This window comes from Ambystoma mexicanum, chromosome 5q (genome assembly GCF_040938575.1).
Source record: "Ambystoma mexicanum isolate Mex_15411 chromosome 5q, UKY_AmexF1_1, whole genome shotgun sequence".
NCBI lineage: Eukaryota > Metazoa > Chordata > Amphibia > Caudata > Ambystomatidae > Ambystoma > Ambystoma mexicanum.
The window spans coordinates 1,154,852,421-1,154,876,713 of record NC_090933.1 but is presented as its reverse complement, the minus strand read 5'-3'; the positions used below and the strand labels follow the sequence as shown (position 1 = coordinate 1,154,876,713).

General features: G+C 45.5%; 1 protein-coding gene across 3 annotated transcripts in view; it reads left to right on the top strand.

The window, feature by feature from the left end:
• Positions 1-24,293, top strand: part of ZFAT (zinc finger and AT-hook domain containing) — a 1,636,156-nt gene that overhangs the window by 85,265 nt on the left and 1,526,598 nt on the right. For all 3 annotated transcript variants that reach the window (XM_069621667.1, XM_069621669.1, XM_069621668.1), the window contains one exon: positions 5,171-5,404. In XM_069621667.1, coding sequence (XP_069477768.1) covers positions 5,299-5,404 — 106 coding nt within the window. In that variant the 5' untranslated portion in view covers positions 5,171-5,298. The remainder of the gene's footprint in view (positions 1-5,170; positions 5,405-24,293) is intronic.

The window sequence follows — 24,293 nt, the reverse complement described above, 5'->3', positions numbered from 1 at the left end:
TTTGCGTAACAATTTACACCAGTTGTATTTGAAAATTTGAATGGACCTGACGGTTCTTTGTCCAAGTCATTTTTGGTAGTGTGTGTTGCTTCTTAGAAGAGGTAGTTGAGTTACTTTGGGCTGTAGATTCTTCTTTGGTTGTGGTCCTTGAAGAAGTATTAGCTTTTTTTACTTTCTTTGGAGGAATTGCTGTGAGATCCTGCATAGATTGAGTCTGAAGTAGTTTTCTTTTACAATGTTTTGCTTTTTGCGGAACAGGATAGGTTTTTAGATGGGCGGGTGTAGAGTGAACGCAGTCTATTGTATTCTAGAATGCAAGAAATATCAGTATTTACTTTACTTGCATCAAAGTTAATCAGAAATAGTCTGTCAAGTGTACGTAAGCGTGGTAGTGCTACATAGCTCATGCCTTCTTTAAAGACTGTGCTACCAAGATCTATCAATGCTTGATCTAGGGTAATACCTTGTGATTTGTGAATGGTGACTGCGTATGCTAGAGTTAGAGAAAATTGTTCTCTGCGTACATACATGTCTTTGAAAAGAAGGAAGCGGGCAGTTTAACGTCCTATCCTTTTATCTTTGGATAGTTTGTCAAAGAGAATATTGACAAATTGAATATTGTTGTCACGTGGGTATGTTTGAAAGCCAACAACTGTTCCATTAACTAGTCCTTAGTCCACGTCAAGGTTACGTTTAAGCATTACTCTACAGTTTAAAGATAATTTTAATATTTTCTCCAAACCAGCTGTGTTAGAGGTGTGTAGCCTTGTTGTGGCTTGTTGACACAAAGGTAGTGTCATATCATGTATGTCCAGTTTGTCTGTGGAGTCAATTTGAACTATTGGTTGCATTTCTTTTTTTTAACATTGTTTCATTAAATTTTGAACAGCTTGCAAGAGTTGGCATCAAGGACATACCATTGACATTTTTGTGTGCTAATTGTTCCATGACATCAGTAGCATATAGAGTGCATGGGTGTGCCTGGTTTCTAATATAGTTTGTGCTTCTTTAGATAGTACACCAACTCTAATAATTTTTAAAATGTTGGCGTATGTCAGGTCTGCAGACTGCCTTATATTTTCAGTTAATTCTATGTATTGGAAATATTGCCAAAGGTTGACATTTCCTATGCTGCCAAGACTTTTACGGCACTGTTTGTGCCCTAAGGTTTTAAAAATAGGTTCAGCTTTCACTGGTGTTAAAACAATGATGTGTTTTCCTCCAAAAAGCTCTTTGTAGTCTGTTTTGCGGACCTCTTGTAGTCTGAGGTGAATTAAAGCCAACATTAGGTTGGAGACCATGCTCACCTCATCTAATAGCAGCAGTTTCATTTGTTTGAAAACTCAGCGTAGTTCCATTGCAGCTTCTGTTGAAAGTTTGTAATAGTTTAATTTGTTTTGGTGTTCTACTGGAAGGAGTAGTAATCGGTGTAAAGTGACCCTGCCTATGTTGTAGGTAGCTAAACCTGTGGGGGCACTTAGAACAGCTGACAGTTTGTTGTTTGTCAATTGTTGGAGGAACTTGCTGATCATTTTGATTAAGAATGTTTTGCTGGAACCAGCTTTACCACTCACGTATAGCAGTATAGGTGTGTAATCTTGGCAGGTACAGTTTTTATTTTCATGTTGCGCACCATGTTCAATTTGTTTTGTTACTTCTTGGAAAATGCTATGCTGCTCAGTGTTTAGTTGTGATTTCAGTACAGCAAAGTCTTCTGTAGATTGCTCATACTGACGCACGGTGTTTTCTACTTCTGTCATGGCTAATTCTGCCTCATTTGCTATTAGTGGCTGTCCAAGTGGTTCTTGGCTTCCTGTTACACAAGGTTAACTACTGTCAGGAGTGTCCACATCTAGGTGGGCCTGGAGTTCTTCTTCGTGTTGCTGTTCATTGTGCAACATTGTTTGGTACTGTGTAAAGTTTATGTCTGTTATAGTGCTTTCATTTGCTTTGAAAGCGTCTTCATAGGAGTCATACGTTTCCAGTAACTCTTCTTCTTTTCTCCATGGTTTAAAAATTTGTAGCAGGGACATGTAATACAGTTCTTTATGTTGAGAAGTTTTTAATGACAATTTGATATGATTAATTAAGCTGCGTTTGGTAAGTTTCACTAAGCTTCCTTCACAATTTGCTACTCTGTATCTACCTTTCTTTTCATCTGGTTTAATATTATTTTTGTATGTGAAGTTTTGGGCTACGTGGTAGAGACACATGGTTTCCAAAGTGGTACTCCTGTTTGGTTAGTATGTGTCTAGTACATTTTTTTTCAAAATGTCTTGGCTGTTGGGATCATTTTTGGCTATTGTTTCTATGTCCTCATATGATTTGAGAACTTTTGTTCTAGATTTAGCAGGACCAAGACTTAGCCATACTATATTGTCAGATTTTCCATAAAAGGCAGTAAAGGTTAAACAGTCTGCAGCTTCATAGCAGCCAGATTCTTTATGAGAGAGCATTTTTATGCCTAAACTGTACACTTTCTGTGATAGTGTTTTGTCAGATGCTATGTCATCCCAGAGGTCCGGAAACTCTGTTTTCTCTGCTTTGGTTAAGTAGGCTGTGACATATCGTGCAACTGCAGTGGAATTGTCTGTAATGTAGTGCACATCTATGTTTGCATTCCATTGGAGGGCAATGATTGCATTCTAATCATTCATGTATTTTGATTCTTCTGTTCTTTTTATGTAATGTATTCTTAGGTGATTTATCTTTGACACTATGTCTAACTGAGACATGAAGTTGTTTACATGACCTGTTGTTGAAACTGGTCTAGGGAAACCAAAGCGGCATTTGGTATAGTATTTCCCTTTGTTTTTAAATTTGCAACGACAATATTTCCCACATTTTGTGTCTTTGAAATTGGAAAATGTGTGCATGAAGGTCACTATGTGTTGTTTGTGAAGAAATTTCACAAGTGACATATTTTTGGATGAGTTGCAAAACAGTGGCATCACTATCCTGACCAAATTTAGGAGCATCTTTAATCCACAAAAGCATGTGATGCGTAGTGCTCCTCTAGCTTGGTATTCTTTTCTCTAAAAGAAGTGTTGCACTTCTCTGAGGTTAGTAAATATGTGTGTTAATAGCACTGTTAATGTATACATGGATTTCTTTGTTTTTGCAGTAGTAGTGCTTACTGATAACTGTGCATAGCATGTACATGCACTTTTCTTTGCCTATGTGCATTCTGTATATTTTATTTAGAATCTGTTAGTTGAATGTGCTTCAGAAATGAGTACAATCGTAAGCGCACAGAGCACACTTGGTTTCGTAAGGCAGAGTTATTGGATGTTAGGAGATAAAAGAAATAATGGTATGCTTTGTTTGCTATTTTTACAGGGTAAATGGCAGGAACTGTATGGAAAAGTATGGAATGTATGTATTTGTGAAGGTGTGGGAAATAAATCAGAAGGATTTGATGGGGTCAGCAGGTTATTACTCAGTAGGTGACTACTAAAGTACTGGGTGATTCTGTGGTGCTTGGAGATGGGAGAGTCTGAAATAAAGTAAGGGTTGCAAGGAAGAACCTGGTGCTTGTGTTGCAGACTGAAGGGAAGGGGGGAGATGTTGTAGGTCTTGCTTTACAACATTGTACATAGTTGTAGACGAGTTGTTCTGGGTTACTGAGATCCAAAACTTGAAATTAGGCGCTGGACAGTGGTTCCTTTTGTATCCAATGAGTATCAATTTCTACACACGTTAGGTGTTTGCAACATTTGTTGATTTATTTTTCCTTCAGTAATTCACACATTGGTTGTCACTCTTGTGACCAACATATTCTTTGCTAAAACTTCGTATGTGGTACAGAGTATTGGAGATGTGAAGGTTTTTGTAGGAAAATCAGATGACCAAAAAAAAAATACAAAATAAAAGGTGCTTCTGAAGCATCTGCAAAAAAAACCCCAAAAAAGGCTCTTTTTAGAGTCAACCTGAAAGGGGAAATGGGGCACACTATTTAAATTTTAATTCCTAACGCTCAGATTTTATGATTTGTCCGCGGACACCGCGGTTGTCCGCAGACAGCGCGTATTACATACAGGATTTTTGAGGTTGAAAGGGATGCAAATGAGACGTAGCACAGCACGTGATTGGTCAATATGGTTTACTGGGTGTGATGTGTGAGCAGACAGTTTGTTAGAAAGTATTTTTCCTCAGAGGAGAGGAAATAGCTATGGCTGTGTGTTTCAGAAAGCAGCTTGTCTGGATTTTGGGAGATTCATGGATAAATTGGTTACAGGTGCATGCAGATCGCTGCGGTGTGGCTGTACATCTTGGATTCCCTCATGTGGAAGTTCACTGGCATGGAGTGCCTGGAATGAAGTGGCTGGATTTGGTACCTCTTTTTGCTACTTTGCTTACAGTGTCATCCAGACATAATTATTATTAATTGTGGAGGGAACAGTGTGTCTGCAATCTCTTTGCAATTTGCAATGAAAGAAGGACTTGGGAAAGTCCTGGACATGTATCCAAACTCCAGAGTAATTCTTTACTGTATTTCGCAGAGACAAATGTGGCTGCGTTCTTCATTTGGTCCACAAATGGAGAAAGCAAGGCGCAATGTTAACAAGGCTGTCTGTGCCTTTTTGAGAGATGTTGGTATGTCCTCTTTTCACAATGAAAACATGTTTCGTAGTACACACATGTTTCGCAGAGATGGAGTACATCTTACTTATGACGGCAATCAGATTTTTCTGTGAAATATACAAAATGCATTGCGACCTTTTTTGGAATTACAGCAATCTGTTTTGCAGTAGGTGCCACCACTTCCTCCCAGCGAAAAGTGCAATGGTTGTGACAGGGCAGCACCGCAAAGAATTTAGAGGTCCACTGACAGTATAATTAGTACTGTCTTTCTGCCAAGCAATTAACATAAATTGTTCATTTTTATCTTAAGGGCCCACCTCTCTTCGACATGCACAGCTGATGGGAAATCGGAAGCAATTATGTTTTTAATTTCAAACGTACAACTTAAAAATAACCCTAAGTGGAGAGCAGAGCATGGCATTGGTTGCTGCATAGCTCTGAGAAATGCCTCCCAAGACGTGCCACTCTTTAGAGATCTAACCGTTTAGGAAGAAGAGGTTAGGAAGGCTCCCCTGTCTGTTTCTTCAACTCTGATTCAAATGACCACCAACAGATGCCTATAACGTGCCTCTAATTATTTTTGCAGCTGCTGCCCACTCTGGATTACCTGCGAGTCCCAAAGAATCTGGGAAAGCTGCACATGTTTCTGTGACCTTCACCTGATGATGCCAGTTAGCACTCGGCAGGCCTCAGCCACTGCTTCCAACCAGCTAAATGTCACCGCAATTCTTACAGGCATCACTCAGCTGTAGCCTCAACTACCAAACACTGCAACAGCCTGGTGCCAACTGTTACCACGGTGGAGTCGCCATGTTCTCCGGTAAGAGCAAATCATCTTCACCACTACCACCAGCAGAGTTTAGCCCTGAGCAGACACATACATATGAGAAGCATATTATCCTGCTCAGATGGGCTTCTGCAGTCTGCCTAATTTATTGAAATGAATGTATTAAAGAGAAAATTTGCTCTTTGCCTAATTTAGATGCTCTTGCTTCTGTCCTCTACAGCATACTGTAATCTATACAGACTGACATTGTTATTCTTAACTTCCTAAAGACAATTAAGCTCAACTCCCTTTTTGCATCAAAACAATCATTTTAATGCCTCATAATAATGTGAACATCAAGATGAGTATTTGTTTTCCCCGTTTTGTGACCCTGTATCTTGTATTTTGCTTGCTACAGGCTTTACTAGCGTATCTGTACCAACCATTGCCTCTTTATCTCCACACCCTCATTCTTCTACTCACTGCTCTTTCTTCCAATTACCTGGAGTCCTAATACCCATCTTGACAGAATTTCTCCTTTAATCCTCCATCCCTCGTTACTTGGATCATAGCCCATCCCAGTTTCCATTGCATTAACTACAAGAGGCATCGTAGCTGCAGCCCCAGCCTCTATCACCTCCCTTGCCTTTCCTCCAAAACTCTGCTCTTTTTTCAAGCTATCCTTTCCATTGGATATAAATAGTGGTCCCTCTAGGACCACTTCAACTTCCACAACTCCCAGATTGCTGTAATGGGAGTCACAGAAACATATTGTCCTCATGACATGGACACGGCCATGTTTGCATACGTACACATTGTTTTCTTCATTCACGCTCCTCAGGTGGCCAAAATGGGTAGATGAGTTTGCTTAATGAACAAGAAGAACAACCTTTTGTACTCTCATTCCATCAACTCACTTCCCACATTTGTGTGAGCAAACTTCCACCCATCAGCTTGCTCCAACCCAATTTCTAGCTCTTGATGTACAGCCCCATCATCCTCAAAACTCTTCCTTCCCTGACTTTGACTGCCTTTTATGCTCGATTCCTGCCTTTATTTAGTTCATGGGGGACTCCAACCTCCTAAAGATCTCCTGCAGTCATCAGCTTGAACTTGGCTCTCTTCTCTCTGACCACTTTGACCTCCCTCAACACCATACCTACCACACACAAGGTCACTCTCTCGCTTTGCCTATCCTCCCTCATCACAGTACACCCTGCTACTGACGCTTCCCCATCTGACCACTTGCTCCTTCTCTTCAAAACTTAACTTTATACCATACACTGTGGCTACCTACCTAGCTATAACCAAGTCCTCTCTCATAGTTATTTCCTCTACTCAGGCTTACTCAATCGAGCATTGCTTCTATAAATTCAAATTGGCTTTTGTCTGCCCATTCCAGCAACAACATCCCGCCCATAACGTTACTCCCTCTACCCCCTACCTATAGTACCCAAACAGCACTATGATTTGTCAGCTACTGACTGACCTGCATCTACAATTCGCTGCTGGTTTACATTTTTTCACACTCTACTCCAAACTGCTTACAAGAATGCCCTCCTAGCACTTATGTTCCTAGACACTGCTAAGACCTATTACTTTATCAGCCTTTATTATGTCCTTAGCATCGTCCCCAAAAGACCACCTAGCCGTCAGTCACACTGTGACCTTACTTATCCCTTACATTTACTACAGCCCTGGAGATTAAATCCTGTTTCTTAAATCACTTAATTTACTCTTCACCCTCTCATCCCCACAATATTTCCTCTGCCATGATGATGGAGGGGTGGTGAGAGTGGTGTGCAGTGATTAGAGAATTCAATACGTCAGTGAAAGCAGTTTCGGTTGAGTTTTGTTCCAGATGCCTGATTGGAGGGAGGTCCCAGAGTGAGAAAACCTCAAAGTAGCCGACAATATGGTTGAAGACCACTCTCTCAAGAACTTTGCAGTGGTGGTGGCTAGAGAGAAGATGGGTCTATAGACATAGGGATTATTAGGATCAGTTGCGAGTTTCTTTACGTATGCTCCCCCACTCGTGTTCTTTCCTTCACCTTGTCAGCTAATGACTTTGTCTTCTACTGCTCATCCAAGAATTGTAGGATCTAAAATGCCCTCAACAACCTTGGCTCCCTATCTCCTCATCCTTTCATCCTCCAGTCACCTTTTCCTCATCGACTCTGATCTCTGCTCTATCCTGCATTTGCTCCTTCCTGCCATTGTCACGAGCTGGGCTGACTCCCATTCTTCAGCTTGTCATTACATAGGGTGCTTCCGGTTGACCATTTTCTGCCATAAACTATCAGAGAAATAGTACCCCCGTTATCCTAAAATCCTGGAGCATGTGGTTTTCTATAAAATCCCTAGCTACTTGGAAGCTAAAAAGCTCTACAATCCCCTTTAATCAGTGTTTTGCAGCTGTCACTTCACTGAACCTGCCTGAACCCAGATCTCCATCTTGCTCACCACTTCTCGTCACCTCCACCTTGACTGTATAATTATCCTCTGCAGATTCTTTGCAGCCTTTGTCACTGTGGTCTGTCTCTATCTCCTCCCGACCCTCTCCAACCTCAGATTTCAGGACACTAACACTATATTGCCACCTATCCCACTGATAGTCCATTTACGATCTCCTGGAACACTGATCCATGTAATGCCTCCTGTGAGGGAGGCATGGTATCACAAGTAGACACTGACACAAGAGTTGCAAGTTTCAAAGGCTTTATTGATGGTTCAAAAGGGGGTGGAAAACTCCTATCTTGCCTTATAACTAAGATGGGAGTATTCTCGACCATCAAATAAAAAGAAAATACAGTCCTAGTCAGTCCTTAGTCAAAATAAAATGGCCTATACTAATAAACCTAATTCCTGCCCTCTTTCTAATACAATAAATGTGTAAAGGGATTGTGTAATGCAGAAAGGAAAATCAGTGTTCATATGAAATGTCAGTATGGCCGAGTAACTCCCTTCCCCACGTTTTGTAGCACGGGGTAAGGTGGGACACTTGAACCTTGCAACACACTCTGACTTTGGACACAAGGATGCAGTTCGTTTCGTGGACCAGGGCCCACTTGGCGTTCCACGAAAAGTCTTGTAATACAGTCCAACAAAAAATGTTTAATTTCTGGTTACCTCAGTTCAGTACAGGATTTCCTCTGCCGGGCTCAAACATTTCAATCACAATTTGCAAGGGTTCCCTTCCCCAGGCTTCAATCACACCTTCATAGGCTCCTCTCCATCGGGCTGAAGCCTCCTTTCACTTTCCTTCCACTGTCGAAGACTTTTGAAACTGCAAGGCTTTTGCTCCTACCTCGACATGACTACTGCGACCTTCTTTCCTTAAACGTCACTTTTTCTCACCTACACCAAGGCCTTTTGGTAAATCTACTTTCGAGCACAGTACTTATTTAAAAGTTCAAAGATATCTCTTGCATCCAGGTTTCCCTCTGCCGGAATCAAACCTAACAACAGTTCAAATCTTGTATCTCACTTTCTTTCTGTTCCTGCCGCTTCTACAGCATCAGACATTTCACACAGACCTTCGATTGGACAATCTTCTTTCACCAGACCACTCTTACTTTGTATCTTTAATTTGCAGTTCTTTACAATGCTTTGCTTTCTCTCGCGTCTTATCGGCACACACGCAACCTTCATTCGTCTGATACAGTTGCCGTCAAGTTTCATTTAACACAGACCAGACTTTCATTGTTTTCATCAACTCTCACCGGATGTGTTAATTCATTTTCGTCTTTCGCAGATTTGATACTGAAGTCCAGGCCGATCCCACAACTGCTGCTGCACCTCCCCAACTCTGCCGGGAGGGTGCCTGGTATCCTTTAGACACAAACAATGTTTGTCTCTTTTGTTTGACGGGGCATCCTTGCGCACCTTTCAAAGCCCTTCAGAGGTAACGATCTCTCGCCGCGGTGTCCAAGGTTTCTCCATACCTTGGTTCCGTCGCTCAGCCTGTCGCTCTGCACCACCTGGTTCGGCGTCTCTCTGGAAGAACTGCTCCTTCTCGTGCATCACATTGCTTGGTGTGTGTCCCAGTGTTCCACCTTTTAACCTTGTGCAGAGAGCTTATAGGTAACGGGTGTATGTAATTTATAATAATACTAATAATAATAATTAAGATCAAGTGCCTGACCTTGCCTGATCTTATTAGCAGGACATGTCCAATGTATTGCATGGGTGGTACTCCATTTTGCCTCAGACCTCCTCTTTTTGGCTCAGCGTTTGTGTAGAAAAGGGGGGGTGGGATATGGGAAGTTGGAATATCCTATAAAATGGATGTAATTGGAAAGGGGTATACCATGTCTCGCCATCCCCCCAGTCCCCAAAGTCCCCTCACCCAAGTGATCCTCCCGCACTTGTCCACCCCCGGGGTCTGGATCCAAAGGCGATGGCCGTGTCCTGGCCACCTGAATAAGGGATCCCTGGGGTTTAGGCAGTGAAACACTCTCTGGTTTTTTCACGCTCCCCTCTTGCAGCGAGTGTCCCTGAAGTCTATATCCTTGGCCCAAAACATTTACAATAGTTGTTGTGGGGGATGGAGGTGCACTCTTTCATTTGGTTATTATACAACGTAGTTAATTAGATTTAAGTAAATCACTTCTAGGTGCTCCCTATTGGTGCTGTGCTACCTGCACCCGAAAAGAGTTGAGGGGATGAGGTCCCGAGTCGAACAACGGGGAACCAACAGGGGCACACTTGTATGCCAAACAAACCAATAGGGAGCACCTAGAAGTGATTTACTTAAATTTAACTACGTAGTATAAACACCAATTGAAAGAGAGTGCACCTCCATCCCCCAACGACTATCGTATCTCTCCTCTGTTGGTACACCGACTCTGGAGTTTGCAGCAGTTATTGATATAGCAAAATATGTAATTTTCAAAAATCGATTCTCTGACTACAAATAAGGCAGAAACACTAGCCTTCTCACATGAAGAAGCAACAAGGATATTGAAATCGATTAAACGCACTGATCAGGACCGAAGCTCAACAGCAAAACCGGAAGAATTCAGCTTGAAAGACTATTAAGAAGAGAAATAAATCAAAGACTACATGCAGCAACTTTGTCACAATATTATAAGCCCCAACGGATTCCGAGAGGATTAAGAATAGATTTGGAACCAACCCTGTGCAAGAAGAACCCTGAGTTTGTTAAAAGGTAGAGGCTCATGCTAAATAAGTGTTCATTGGATGTCATTATTCTGACTATCGAGGAATTATCGAAATCCCGAGTAGATTTAGAATCGACTAAAAAACGAAAGAAGAGCTATCAACACTACTTGAGGACATTAACATTAAACTTGATGATTTTAAGAAAGAAATTGAATCTATAAAGATAAGAAAATTCAGAAGGGACACCCTCGACTATAAATTAGACATAGTTTATATGTGGAAGGAGTATTACGCACAGAGAGACAATACAAGAGGTGGAAGACCAACATTCAATTAGAATAAAAATAACAAAACACAGAATCAAACACCACCCTCATCAGACGATTCAAGTGGAGAGACTGAAAATCCAGAAATCATACCCGAGAAAGAACAAGATCGGAGTAGAGAAACAAGAGGTACGAGTCAATTTCCCAGTACGTCAAAAGCTACAACAGAAGTGTCAAACCATCTACTCTACCGAGTCAGAGCCGAAGAGGCAAAAAGAAAAAATCCACCAAGGAAAGTGAATTGCCGTCAAAAGAACACCTAGTGGTGAATATATCAAGCTACAAACTTACCAACTTCGAACGTCAGACTCTACAAAAGGGGATTTCATTTGTCCCTCAACACAATAGTACCCTTTTGAAGGAGAAGATAGATTTCTTCAAATTGACACGCAAGATGAAGTTTAAACTTTTCTTTGAATGTATCGAACTGGCTGAAAACAGTTCTACTACGGACCATCTAGAAATGAGACCCAAAAGCACATTTTCACCACAAGTACAAAATTCTGTTTTACACGCATTCCAAAAACTGGTACTGAAAAATATGCAGAAAATTAAATTCCAGAGCAGATCACGGACCAATCTGACTCCTAGAGAAAAACAAGCCTTGGACAAACTGTGGCGAAACCCGGAAATTATCATCAAGCCGGCTGACAAAGGGGGAGCTCTGGTCATTCTTGATGCCATTAAATACAAAGCCGAAGGGGTTATGGGGGGTCTGCCCAACTGCAAAGCAATGCGGACGCGAGTCCATTCTGCTCTGAGGGCCACCAAAATATCCTGTATCATCCATTCTGTAATCCATATGGTATCCGAAATATAAACGGTGCTACCGAAAGCTGATCACCTGCGGCACAATCCTGTGTAGTATGTAAGCTGAGGGGACCCGCGGAGCCGACTTCTGACGGTCCGGAGAGTGGAGATGCGATAGAACGTCGCATTCAAGATGGCCGCAAAGCGATCCTCGCGATCGTAGATTCTGATATCCAGTGACTTTAACGCTGCAGGGCTGGGACGTGCCCACGGGCTGTGGGACCTGCGTATGCCCTGGGTATGCCTCGCACAACACTGCGACTGAGGCGCACAGCGCTTGTGTGGAAGGAACGTAAGAGGGAGCCGACACACATTCTTGAGGCCAGGCAGCCCTGCAGAGCGAAAGGGAGCGGACCAGATGGCCGGTGTGGGGAACCCACGCTCACGACTCCCGTGGACACAGTGGTGAGGCCTGGCAAGAAATAGCCACTGCCTTGCCTCAGAGATACGAGGCGGTGCCAGCTGCCACCCCCGGGGGACCACGGGAGACGGTTCTGCCTGCTGGACATTGTGCCACACTGTGCCTAGGAGTGGCTGGGGCAACTGACCCCTAGTTGACAGAGGCCCTGGTGTGAAGCGATCTGACGGGGGTGCCTCGGGCTGCAACCTCCGGTACTCCCTGTTGCCGGTTAAACACAGAGCCGAGTAGAGATGGTGGCCGCTGAGCAACCGACCATCGGGCAAGCGGGGCTGACGCACCATAGCAGACATGGCCCAGGAGGCGGACACACAGTGCGTTGCCGTTCGGCAGATGGAATACGGCTGTGCCTCCCCATCCTGATAAAGGATTGTGGCGACCAGGGGCTGGTGAAGACGCAACGACCCAACCAACTACTGTTGGTCCGCCTGACCCAAGGTACAGTGCACCGTCGATGGATTCAGGGCTGGTGGGAAGGTAAAAGAGACCGCTATCCAGAGGTTACGAACTTGTACACTGGAATGGGCACAGTGAATGACACGCCGAAATAGCGTCCTCACATAGCAGTTAAGATCTACAAACCTGAGTTCCCAGGGGCCCTGTCTGTGTGCGCTGGTCGGAAAACCTAACAGATAGAGTAGCATATTGCGGCGCATGGAGTAACGATGAGCGCAGGAGGCAGCTAAGCTCCACATTCTACCTGTCATTAAGACTGAAACATTCAGTGTTACAGTACGACTCACTGCGTGCTAGCCCTGCTGTGCAGCTGACTGTGAGAACATTAGTGCAGATGCAACAGCCGAGACCTACAGCAAGCTCCAAACTGAGATCGACCAGTAAGCCTAGCATCATCCACAACACATGGGTACAACCTAAGGAGAGCCCTGAGCAGCGTCATTCTGGGATTCCCTCTTGACAGTAAGACCGCAGCTGTCAAGAGCCAGCGTGGCAGTGGGGCTGGCAGGGACAGAGACCAGTCATATGAAGCATTAGGAGTGGGACCGGCGGGAGAGGAGTGCAGTCGCTTGTGCATACACTTGGGTGCAAAGTGAGAAGTGGCAACTGTCCCACGTAAGGTGAGGAGGTCTGGAAGCGTGAGTGGTGGACGATTGCCCCATAGTGAGCCTGGTGATCATTACGTGTTTGGAGCCTGGAAAGGAAAACGAACATAACAGCCTGGTTCAGTGGTAAATAGAGGAAAGCGTCCTACACCTAGGAAGTGACCCAAATGGCCATACTGGTGCACTGCAACTCCATGCTGCCATACTAGTAACTAAATGAGCACATACTGTGGCCTTATTTGGAGCTACGTAGGTACCACAACTGACGTCTTCACTTAACATGGGCAACGACAAACTCTAGAAGCATTCTATGCAGAGCAGAATTGACCAGTTTACAGTGCAATCCATGCAGGGCTGGGAGGAGCCCGACTTGGTAAACCACACTGGTAATTTGGAAAATACTCTGTCTTTGAAGGACGTCATGGCTGCCATAGCCGATTCACACGCCTCCATGGAGCAAAAAATGGATGGCATAAGCATGGACGTCTCACACCTCCGCCATGATCTACAAAAGCTGACGTCTCACACCGGCGAAGCAGAGCAGCGCATCTCAGATGCAGAAGATGGAATAAGAGAGCTTCAACAACAACTGGAGGGCGTTAAATCAAAGCTCAAAACAAAGAAAGAGAGTGGGCGTAGGATAGGGGAGGTCGAGATGCAATAACGTTAGAATCCTAGGCTTGCCAGAAAACGCTGAAGGTTCAAGTATGGAACTCTTTCTGGAGCAGTGGATCATGGACATGTTTGAACCGGACTCCTTTTCGAAATTCTTTTCAATAGAAAGAGCTCACTGTATGCCAAAGGGAAAGTTGATACCTGGAGCTCCACCACGTACTGTAATTGCGAAAATGCTCAACTTTAGAGACCAGGATGCGCTGCTACAGACAGCGCGTGCCAAAGGTACATTGACTTACAATGGTTCTAAAATTGCCTTCTTCCCCGACTAAACAAAGGGAGGTGCAGAAAGCCAGACAATCATTTGACCAGCTCAAGAGGCAGCTGCAAGTGCTAGACATCAAATACGGTCTGCTGTTTCCGGCCCAACTTCAAATATACCATAAGGGCACAACAGTCTACTTCACTGAGGGAGGCATGGAAATGGGCAGAACTCCGTATTGAAGGTGACTGGAAGGGGCTTTGCACAACAATAGAAGCGGGATCCAGTGTGTCCGCCCAGACCGAAGGCCAATATCACCACAGCTGCCGGCTGTAGAGGTGGGGGAATGAAAGTCCAGTCCATCTGTGCGTCACATTCTGGGCCCCCTCAGCCACACGCAGATGTGGTAGCATATCAGATGCTGTGCATATAGTTATGGCTACCAAGGAAAAGTCAGGGCGGTCACGGAAGGAGCCGCCCCTTGGAGGGTTTGTTTGTAGACCCGGAGTTTTGGGTCAGTTACATCTGTTGGGAAGATCTGTGATGAGTGTTTGGTAGGGGCTTATGCTCCCAGTGGGTGTTAATAGTGTCTCAGTTATAGTCTGGAGCAGGTTGTAGTTGTTTCCCCGACTAATGTGCGGGCGACGGATACTTCGAGTTGAGACGAAGTATGTGGTGGGAGGAGGGGAGGGCAATGTTTATTATGCTTTAGGTTTCAGAATGCTTGATGCAGGTTGGAAGGGAGGGGGGAGTTTACTAGGACAGACATGGATTCGGGTAATGCCTTATGGATGTTTTCTTTACATAGTTATAAAGCAGAGTACCGCTAAGCTTTATTGCACCTATACTATACAATACAGCCTTTACTCATATCTGCCTCCATCTGATGGCTTCACATAAAAAAGAGACCCATACCCTAAAGCTCCTGATCTGGAACGTTAACGGGCTGGACAATAGTCTTAAGAGGAGAGACTAGTATTGCAGCTCCTGAACAGACATGCTCCGGAAGTGGTATTCCTGACTGAAACCCACCTGGCGGGCACAACCTGCAATCTCTTCAAACGCACCAACTATCGCACTGCAATACAGGTTGGTTTTACAATGGGCTCACAGGGTGTGCTCATATTAGTGCATAACAGGCTCCCATTAGCCCTCTCGAAGGTACTACAGGATACTGGGGGTAGATTCACATGTGTCACAGGAACACTGTGGAATAAAACTGTTTCCCTATTGGCAGTCTACTCTCCTCCTACATTGCTATCAACATTAATAAATGAGATTTCACCAATACTGGTTAAAGACATGTCAGATATTCTGATTATGGGGGGAGACTTTAATGAGGTCATGAATGTGGTTCAAGATTGCACGTACCTACGAGGGTGGGATCCTGATACCCATACTAAACTTGCCATCTTCATTGATGCACAGCAACCCAGGCAAGGTTTCTCCTGAGGGTATCTTGGACCACTCTCCCCTGTTCATGGAGATCGAAACATCAACGCCACTACGTCCCTCGACATGACGTTTGAATGGCTACTACCTGGGCTTTCCGGAACTAGTTGAACATATACAAACTGTTACTAAGACATACTTTGAACTAAATATGGGTCAGTGGATAGCCTAGTAATATTGTGGGAAGCTTATAAACCAGTGCTCTAGGGAGAGATTATCTGCTGGACCACAGCACACAAGAAAGCACACCTAAAGACACTAGAGGAGGCAGAGGAGAGAGTTAAACAAGCGGAAGATGCCCATCTTGCATTTGATCAGCCAGACAAGCATAGGTCTCTGATCCTGGCCCAAAAACTCTACAGAATATAGCCCTGGATAATGATTGACAGGCTCACGGTACGATGAGAGCCAGGATATATGAAACTGGCGATAAGGCAGGAAAGATGCTAGCATGGCTAGAACGGAGGGATGAGGGCCACAGCCAGGTCATTGTGATTAAACCTGATGATGCCGATCCTCTCCTAACGGATGCAGATATTGCAGAGGGATTTGCAAAATACTATGCAGACTTGTACCAAGCCTCTTGTGCCCCCGTTGATACTTCCACACTAAATACATTTGCCCTTCCCTCCCTGAGCGCCAAACAGATGGCCACCCTAGAAAAGGAAATCACAGAAGAACTGATATCGGCGCTGGCACAGCTGCAATCTGGGAAAGCACTTGGTCCGAACGGCTTCCCGATTGAGACCTGGAAGAAGATATGTGGCAGTAAGGTGGCCCCGCACCTATTAAACATGTATTGCCAAGCAAGGGAACTAGGAAGCTTGCCGGCAGACCTTAGGAAAGCCACCATAATAGTAATACCCAAAGCCGACAAACCCTCGGACAAATGCAGTTCGTACAGATCAATTTCCCTCATTAACAGCAAGGCAAAACTCCTGGCCAAAATGCTAGCTATACGACTGCAAGGCGGCGTAACATCACTGATTCATCCAGACCAATGTGGTTTTATGCCTGACAGGTCTACAAGAATGAACATACGTAGACTGTATCTAACGCTTGAGCTCACACAGACCCTTCGCAACCCTTTAGCATTATTGGCAATAGATTTCGAAAAAGCATTTGATTCAATATATTGGGAGGCACTGTGGGAGATTATGCAGCGGATGGGGTTTGGCAAACAGTTCTCGAGTTGGGTCAAACTTCTCTATAACTCCCCAACGGCCAAAATTAGAGTGAATGGCTGGCCATCAAGGTCCTTCAAGTTGGGAAAAGGGACAAGGCAAGTTTTCCCCCTGTCAGCGCTACTTTTTGCGCTAGTAATAGAACCTCTGGCTAGGCTGTTGAGGTATGCGCAGACATGGAGTGGCTTCCCGGGTCCGGCAGGGTGGGAAGACAAGAGTCTCTTTATATGCGGATGACATGCTAATATATTTAAAAGACAGAGAGGTTGCAGTGACTCGTCTTCTAGAATAATATGGGGCTTTTAGTGGCCTAAGAGTAAATTGGACCAAATCAATATTGTTCCCACTTAACAGAATGGGGGAGGGAGTCCCGGAGGGCTGTCCCTATCAAGTAAAAATGGCCATTTCCACTACCTAGGTATCCACAACACGAAAGATCTTAATGAATACACAATTCACAACCTATAACCAATTATGGAGAGATTTGCAGGGATATGCAGCACTGGATATCCCTGCCCCGAACCCTGTTGAGACGGGCGGCATTATTAAAAATGTTGGCGCTCCCCCCGTTTTCTGTATGTTTTACAGAATGCCCCACTTCACATTCCAGCAAAGGTGTTCCACTCAGGAAGCTCCTATGGGGCGGTGGGCATCCGAGAATAGCGCTGCGGACACTTCAAAGGTCTATATAGGAAGGTGGTATTGGTTTACCTCGGTTGCAGTCCTATTATTGGGCAAGTCAAATGACCGTGATAAATGACGTGCTACATGCCGATGAGTCATTGCCGTACTTGAGAGGATCGACTGCCATGAGGCTATTCCAAAATACGTCCATAGCACCCCCTGGGAAAATGACACAAACAACCCTGGTTTGGGCAGAGACTCATTCTTTCATTGGTTGGGATAAGAAAATTACGCCACTGCAGCCTCTGTGGGAGAACGGGAACCTCTCTGAGGTGAACAAGCTACCTAGGTGGCCGAACTGGGTAGCAGGAGGCATAGAAAAAGTGGGAGATGTAATAATAGATGGTAGTTTAATATCCTTTGAGAACTTAGCAACACAGTTTAATCTCCCTATAACTGAAAGAGATCACTATACCCAACTCTGGCACGCACTGCAGCAACACCTACCTGCTCTATCCAACATGCCAGAGTGTACCCCGATGGAAAGGAACATAGTTATGGAACTCATTGACGCTAAGTTTATGGAACGCATTGATGCTAAGGTTACTACGGTTATGTACGGTGCTATCACCTCCTTTGCTACTCCATAGTTGTTGAGTTTGAAAGCGAAGTGGGAGAGGGAGGTGGGCGATATAATGTCGGAAGACTGGGTCACGGTTCTGATGTATCCTCGTGAGACGGCCATCTCAGCTAGACTACGACTAGTTCAATTTAAGATATTACATAACATCTACTAACTCAGGGTGGCCCTCTACCGCTGGGGCAAGATCACGGAGCCAAACTGCCTGCGGTGCCGATGCGCCAGAAGGAACCTATTTCCATATATTATGGGATTACCTGCATATACAACACTATTGGCAACAGTGCTGCGATATACTGTCAATGGTCTTGGGACGAACGGTTCCTAGGGATCCCAAGTTGATGCTACTGTGGATGGAGGGTGGTGGGGAAATGACACAATGTGAAGGACTGCTTTTTTCGACCGCCACTGCATTGATTAAGAGGAACATTGCAAAACTATGGGGGTCCGCAGTGTTGCCACAAGTTGAGCAATGGGTCACAGATGTTCATATGTGCATAGCAATGGAACAAAGAGTATACAGAGCGCGTGTCATGATGCCTACCCCCGGGGACCCAGACCAGGTCCAGCAACCCCAGAAGCAGGCAAGTCATTTTGAGCAAGCCCAAAAACCCCTGCTACGGGCTGTTTGGGTGCGGTCCTGGCGCCTATGGCGCAAGGCTCATATGGAGAATCAGTCCTGGTGCCATAGGCGCTAGGCTCATAGAGTAGAACTTACCTGATGCAGACCATGCTGCAAGAGCTCCAAGCCAATGAGGCTTGGAAGGGACTATTTTACCTAGGGAGTATTTTTTACTCGGGTGGGGCTGGGGAGGAATACTTACCTGGGACTACTTTGGAGGCTATTTAAACCACGCCCGAAGAGCAACACACGCTTCGCGTTATTCTGCATCCAGCAGCGTAATGCTCACCGTGTCTGCAAGCCTGCATCCAGTCTTCTGCCACGCCCGCCTCGATTCTGCAGCTCCTAGAAGAAGCGGGAACAGAAGGAGAAAAGGTTAAAACAAGAGCAATACCTTCGATCCTTACCTGAATTCCGGATCCACTGTGCCTTCGAGCTGGAACGAAGTATTTTACGCACGCCGCCTGGAGTGCCGCGCTGAACTCACCGGCCTTTGCAGCATCCTCACGATCCACCGCATCCTTCTGCACGTTCCCTCCGCACTCCAGCACCTAAGGGGAACACAAAAACAGGAAAGGTGAGCCAAGGGAATAAACGAAGGCAATAGTAACTACCCCCATAGACTTACCTGATTTACCGCCGGGGTTATATTCCTCTTCACGGGTCGGCGCAGTCTCCATTGCATCCTCGCCGTACACTGGCCCCTAAGGGGAACAAAAGGACAACAAGGTGAGACAAACAAGGGGAATCCTTCTCACCACAATGGACTTACCTAATTTTACCGCCGGAGGCATTATTCCCCGAACTTCATATTTTCTCTTCGCACCTGAATAAGGGAGAAAGCAACAGGTTACATTCTGGCCTTATTTTATTGAACTGTGTTGGATAAGACAAATCCTTACCTGAGGTTCGTCAGCTACCACGAGGAACTCTTTGCTGGGGTCAAGCTGCAAACTGCAAGGAATCGGACAAGAGTGAAAGTCAGACATTTGAACTGTTACGAACTACAATGTTCTGGAACTCACCAATTCCTTCTAACCAGTGAAGCAACTGTTTATCTACGCGCCCCTGCGCCGCTCGATGCAGGATGGAGAGCTCATCCTTCCAAACCATCAGGTGAGACTTTAAGAAGGGATATTAGAGGCGATAGAGGCGATCAGTGGGGAGAACAGCAGGGGGAGGTGGGGGGTTTGCCTCTCAACTCCACCGGTGGTTAATTCCCTTTCTCCATTTACAGAAGGATACTCCTACAGACCAAGCAAACCAAGCTGGGTGGGCCAGTCCAGTCTGTCATCTCGGTACTACACGTCACATTGGTGGAGACCGCAGCTGTCCAGTTCGGATCGACGCCCCTGTGGGAGCCAGGCGAGCGTAACAGAATGCGAAGCCTACTCAAAAATTCCCACCTGGGCGTTATGGAATCCTCAGAAAATGACCAATTGGCCAAACTACTAGGGGAACTGAGGGCAGAAGTGCATTCCGCCCGTCAAGAGACCAATGCTCTTAGGAGAGAGCTGATTTTGTCAAAGGAGCGAACTGATGATCTTGCTAGGCAATTACTGCAAAGCCAGGCTTAGACAAACGCCTCTACCAGGACTCGTTGGGGGGGTAGAGGAGGGGTGGGTAGGGTGGGGGGTGGGGGGTGGCAGTTCAGCTCCTGTTTCATCGAGTAACCCTGTGCAAATAAACCTACCAGGAACTATTCCATTAGCTCCGCCCGAACGCTTTGCCGGGGACCCTAAAAGGTTCGCTGGGTTCATGAACCAATGCCGCTTGCACTTTTTATGCAGACCTGGAGCCTTCCCAAACGATCAAGCCAAGGTAGCCTTTGTATTGTCATATCTCAGTGGCAGTGCAGCTGATTGGTCAATTCCACTAGTTACTCAGGATGACCCAATTCTTTGAGATTTACAGGGCTTTCAAACAAGCATGGAAAGACTATTTGCCCAGCACTCCCAAGGACAGGCCCTGGATAACAAACTTTTGTCCCTACGAAAGGGTAACCAGGACCTTCTATCCTACATCGCAACCTTTAATAGGTTGATAGTGGAAACTGGACGGCCTGAGGCAAAACGAATCACGTTATTTCATTGAGGGCTTCGAGGAGAACTCAAGGATGTCTTGGCTCAAGTCATGAACCCACCTCAAGACTGCACTGAATATATAGACTCTGTGGTCCAGTTAGATCAGACTTCAGAACAGAATGGCTGATCGAGCCAAGTTTGAGAATCGGTGTTGGTTAAAACCCACGCTAACCCCAAAGGAGCAGATGCTTCAGAACCCATGCAAATCGGAGGGGTTAAAGGACCCTTAACCCAGAAGGAAAGAGAAAGGAGACGGCAAATGCAATTGTTTCTATATTGTGGAACATTTCGGAGCTTTTTCTACGGGATTGCCCTGTGAAACCACCCAAGAGGGTGGTAGGAGCTGTTGATAAAAGCCGTATGGAGTCAGACTTGGGAAACAACCACGTCCGACAAGCATAGAGGTCCGTTTGCCGAGCTTGAAGAAGGATACTCAGACCTCACATTTCATTATACCACTGGTCATCGTAGATCCAGGGCAGCCATTGCGTATGCACGCAGTAAGGGCATACATTGATAGAGGGGCCATAGGAAACTATGTGGACTACGAATTGGCTTCCAGGATGAATCTACCTCTCTGCCAAAAAACCACCTCAGGTGTCATCACCACAGTCGATGAAACTGAAATCGCCTCTGGGCCTGTGACTCATTCCACTGCAGAGATGACTCTATTAGGTCAGGATGGGCATCTCGAGACTATTGTTTGATCTAATCAAAGCCCCACAGTTCCAAATAATACTGGGGATACCTTGGTTGGAAACACATAATCCTTGTATTGATTGGCGAGAGAAGAGAATAACCTTCCCGGATTGTGCACAAACCTGTTACCCAAAGAGAAATCTGAACGCAGGCCTGGCTACAGTAACCACAGCAGTCATGCAACTACCTCCACAATACCAAGAATTCCAGGATGTCTTCCAAAAAGAACAGGCAAACACCTTACCTCCTCACAGATCGTACGATTGTAAAATCGATCTCATACCCGGTGCACAACCCCCTTGTAGCAGGATCTATGCCCTTACGGAACCTGAGAACCTTCACCTACGACAATACTTAGACCAGTACCTTGCTAATGGCTTTATTCGCCCATCCAAATCCCCTGAATCTTCAGCTTTGCTCTTCGTGCCCAAAAAGGAAGGTGACCTCAGAACGTGCATAGACTACCACGCATTGAACCAGATAACTGTTAAGAACCGATAACCATTGCCTCTGATCTCTGAACTACTGGACCAAGTGAAGGACGCTTGCATATACACTAAATTAGATCTCCGGGGGGAATATCATCTGGTACGTGTAAAAGAAGGCGACGAATGGAAGACTGCTTTCCTCACTAAGTATGGGTTATTCGAATACCAGGTGATGCCTTTCGGGTTGTGGAATGCACCAGCAGCCTTCCAATAATTCATGAACGATGTCCTTTGTGAACTCATTGACGTTTGTGTTGTCGTATATATCGATGATATTCTAGTATACTCCTCTTCAGAATCTGACCATGTGAAGCAGGTCCGAGCAGTCCTTGAGAAATTGCGCCAGCACGAACTATATGCAAAACTGGAAAAATGCGTTTTTCATGCCACAGAAGTTGAATTCCTGTTACGCTCACCTGGCTCCCACAGGGGCGTCGGTCGGACCCGGACAGCTGCGGTCTCCACCCACTTGATGCGTAGTGCAGCGATGACTGACTGGATCTGCCCTCCTAATCTTGTCTGCTTAACCCGTAGAAATATTCTCCTGCAAGTGAAGAGATGGATTTAGCCACTTGTGGATTCAAGTGATGGCACCCCCACAGTCCTCCCCAACTAATCGCCTCCGAAATGCCCTCACAGCAATCTCACCTTATCTTCTTGAAAGATGAGCTCTCCATCCTGCGTGGATTTACAGGGGCATGTCGATTCCAGTTACTTCACTGGTTTGAAGGCTCGGGAGAGTTCCGGAGAGTATTGATTCTGAGGTTCCTGGTGAGGACCAGTAAGTATTAAGTTCATAGAGTTCAATATATCTGATGTTCACTCTTGTTCCCCTCTTCCTTTCTTGTCTTGCAGCTGGCTCGTGAAAAGATGCTCTTGTGGCAGCTGGTGGCGCTCAGGTAAGAGTCTGTTTTACCCGGCCTGTCCGGTAAATGTTGCACGAGGAAAACGTGTTTTGTCTCTCTTTACAGATGTGGCACGTGAAAATATGGAGAGTCACAAAAGGATGCCTCCGGTGGTAAATCGGGTAAGTCTATGGTGGTAAGAATTATATTTGTTGCTTCCCTCGGCTCACCTTGTGGTTTTCTTTTGTCTCCTAGGTGCCGAAGTTCGGCAAAGAAATGTTGGAGGCAGCGCCAACCCGAAGGATGCTGTGAAGACTGGCGAGTAAGGCGCGGCGCTGCAGCTGGAGGTGCGGCGCGTGCAGAAATGATGTTCTTTACAGGTCTGGAGACCAGATGGATCCAGAATCAGGTGTGGAATAGAAATAAGTTTGTTTTCTAACCTTGTCCCTTTCTTTCCTCTTTGTTTTAGGAGTTCCGGATTCGATGCGGGCGTGGCAGAAGACTGGATGCAGGCTGCAGGCACGGTGAGTGTTACGCTGCTGGATGCAGAATAACATGAAGCGTGTGTTGCTGGACGGGCGTGGTTTAAATAGCCTCAAAAGTAGTCCCAGGTAAGAAGTCCCTAGAACCACACCCGAGTAAAAAATAGTCCCTGTAGAAAAATAGACCCTTTCAGGCTTCATGTTGGATTGGAGTCATTTGCAGCATGGTCTGCCTGAGGTAAGTCATGACTATGAGCCTGTCACCTAAGGCACCAGGACTGAACCCAGATAGCCCCTAGCCGGGGCTGCTGAGGTTTTACTAAATGTCTAGATGCCTTCGTCCGGGGCTGAATGGCTTGGTCCGGATGCCTGGGGGTAGGCATCATGACAATTCCTTGGGTTTATCCTGACCCCAAAGGGAGTTTGAATGGACTCACGAAAGGTGGACGCAATCCTTAAGTGGCCATCACCAAGTTCAGTTAAAGGAGTACAAAGCATGCTCGGCTTTGCCAATTTCTACCGCAGATTCATCCCAGATTTTTCACATGTCGTACATCCCATCACAACACTCTTGCGAAAAAATAAACGCTTTATGTGGACTGAAGAAGCTGAAAATGCCTTCTAAGAGCTGAAAGAGCTGAAAGCGAAAATCACGTCTGCACCTGTATTAAAGCACCCGCGCCCTGAACTTCCATACATAGTGGAAACTGATGCATCCAGTCTAGCCATGGGAGCTGTCTTGTCTCAAAAGGACCCTGAAACTGGCCAGCTTCACCCATTAGCATTTTGGTCCAGAAAGTTCTCGGCACCCGAGTTAAACTATGCGATTACCGACAAGGAGTTATTAGCCATTAAATCCGCCTTCAAGGCTTGGCGGCACCATCTTCTCGGTGCCAGGCATACCATTACTGTGATCACCGATCACCGGAACTTACAGTATTTAAAAAACGCCAAGGCCCAATCGTCACGTCAACTCCGATGGGCATTGTTCTTTGCCGAGTTCGATTTCGTGATAACCTATCGACCAGGTTGTAAGAATGGTAAAGCAGATGCCTTATCCCGAATAGGGATGGGAGAGGCAGAAGTGAACCCAGAACCAGTACCTATAATTTCCAAACAAAGGATTCTTGGCATGACTACTCTACAGACACTAGAAGACATTCAGGTAAAGATCCAGCAACTCTTTGATCCTACAGCCCTGCAGGAC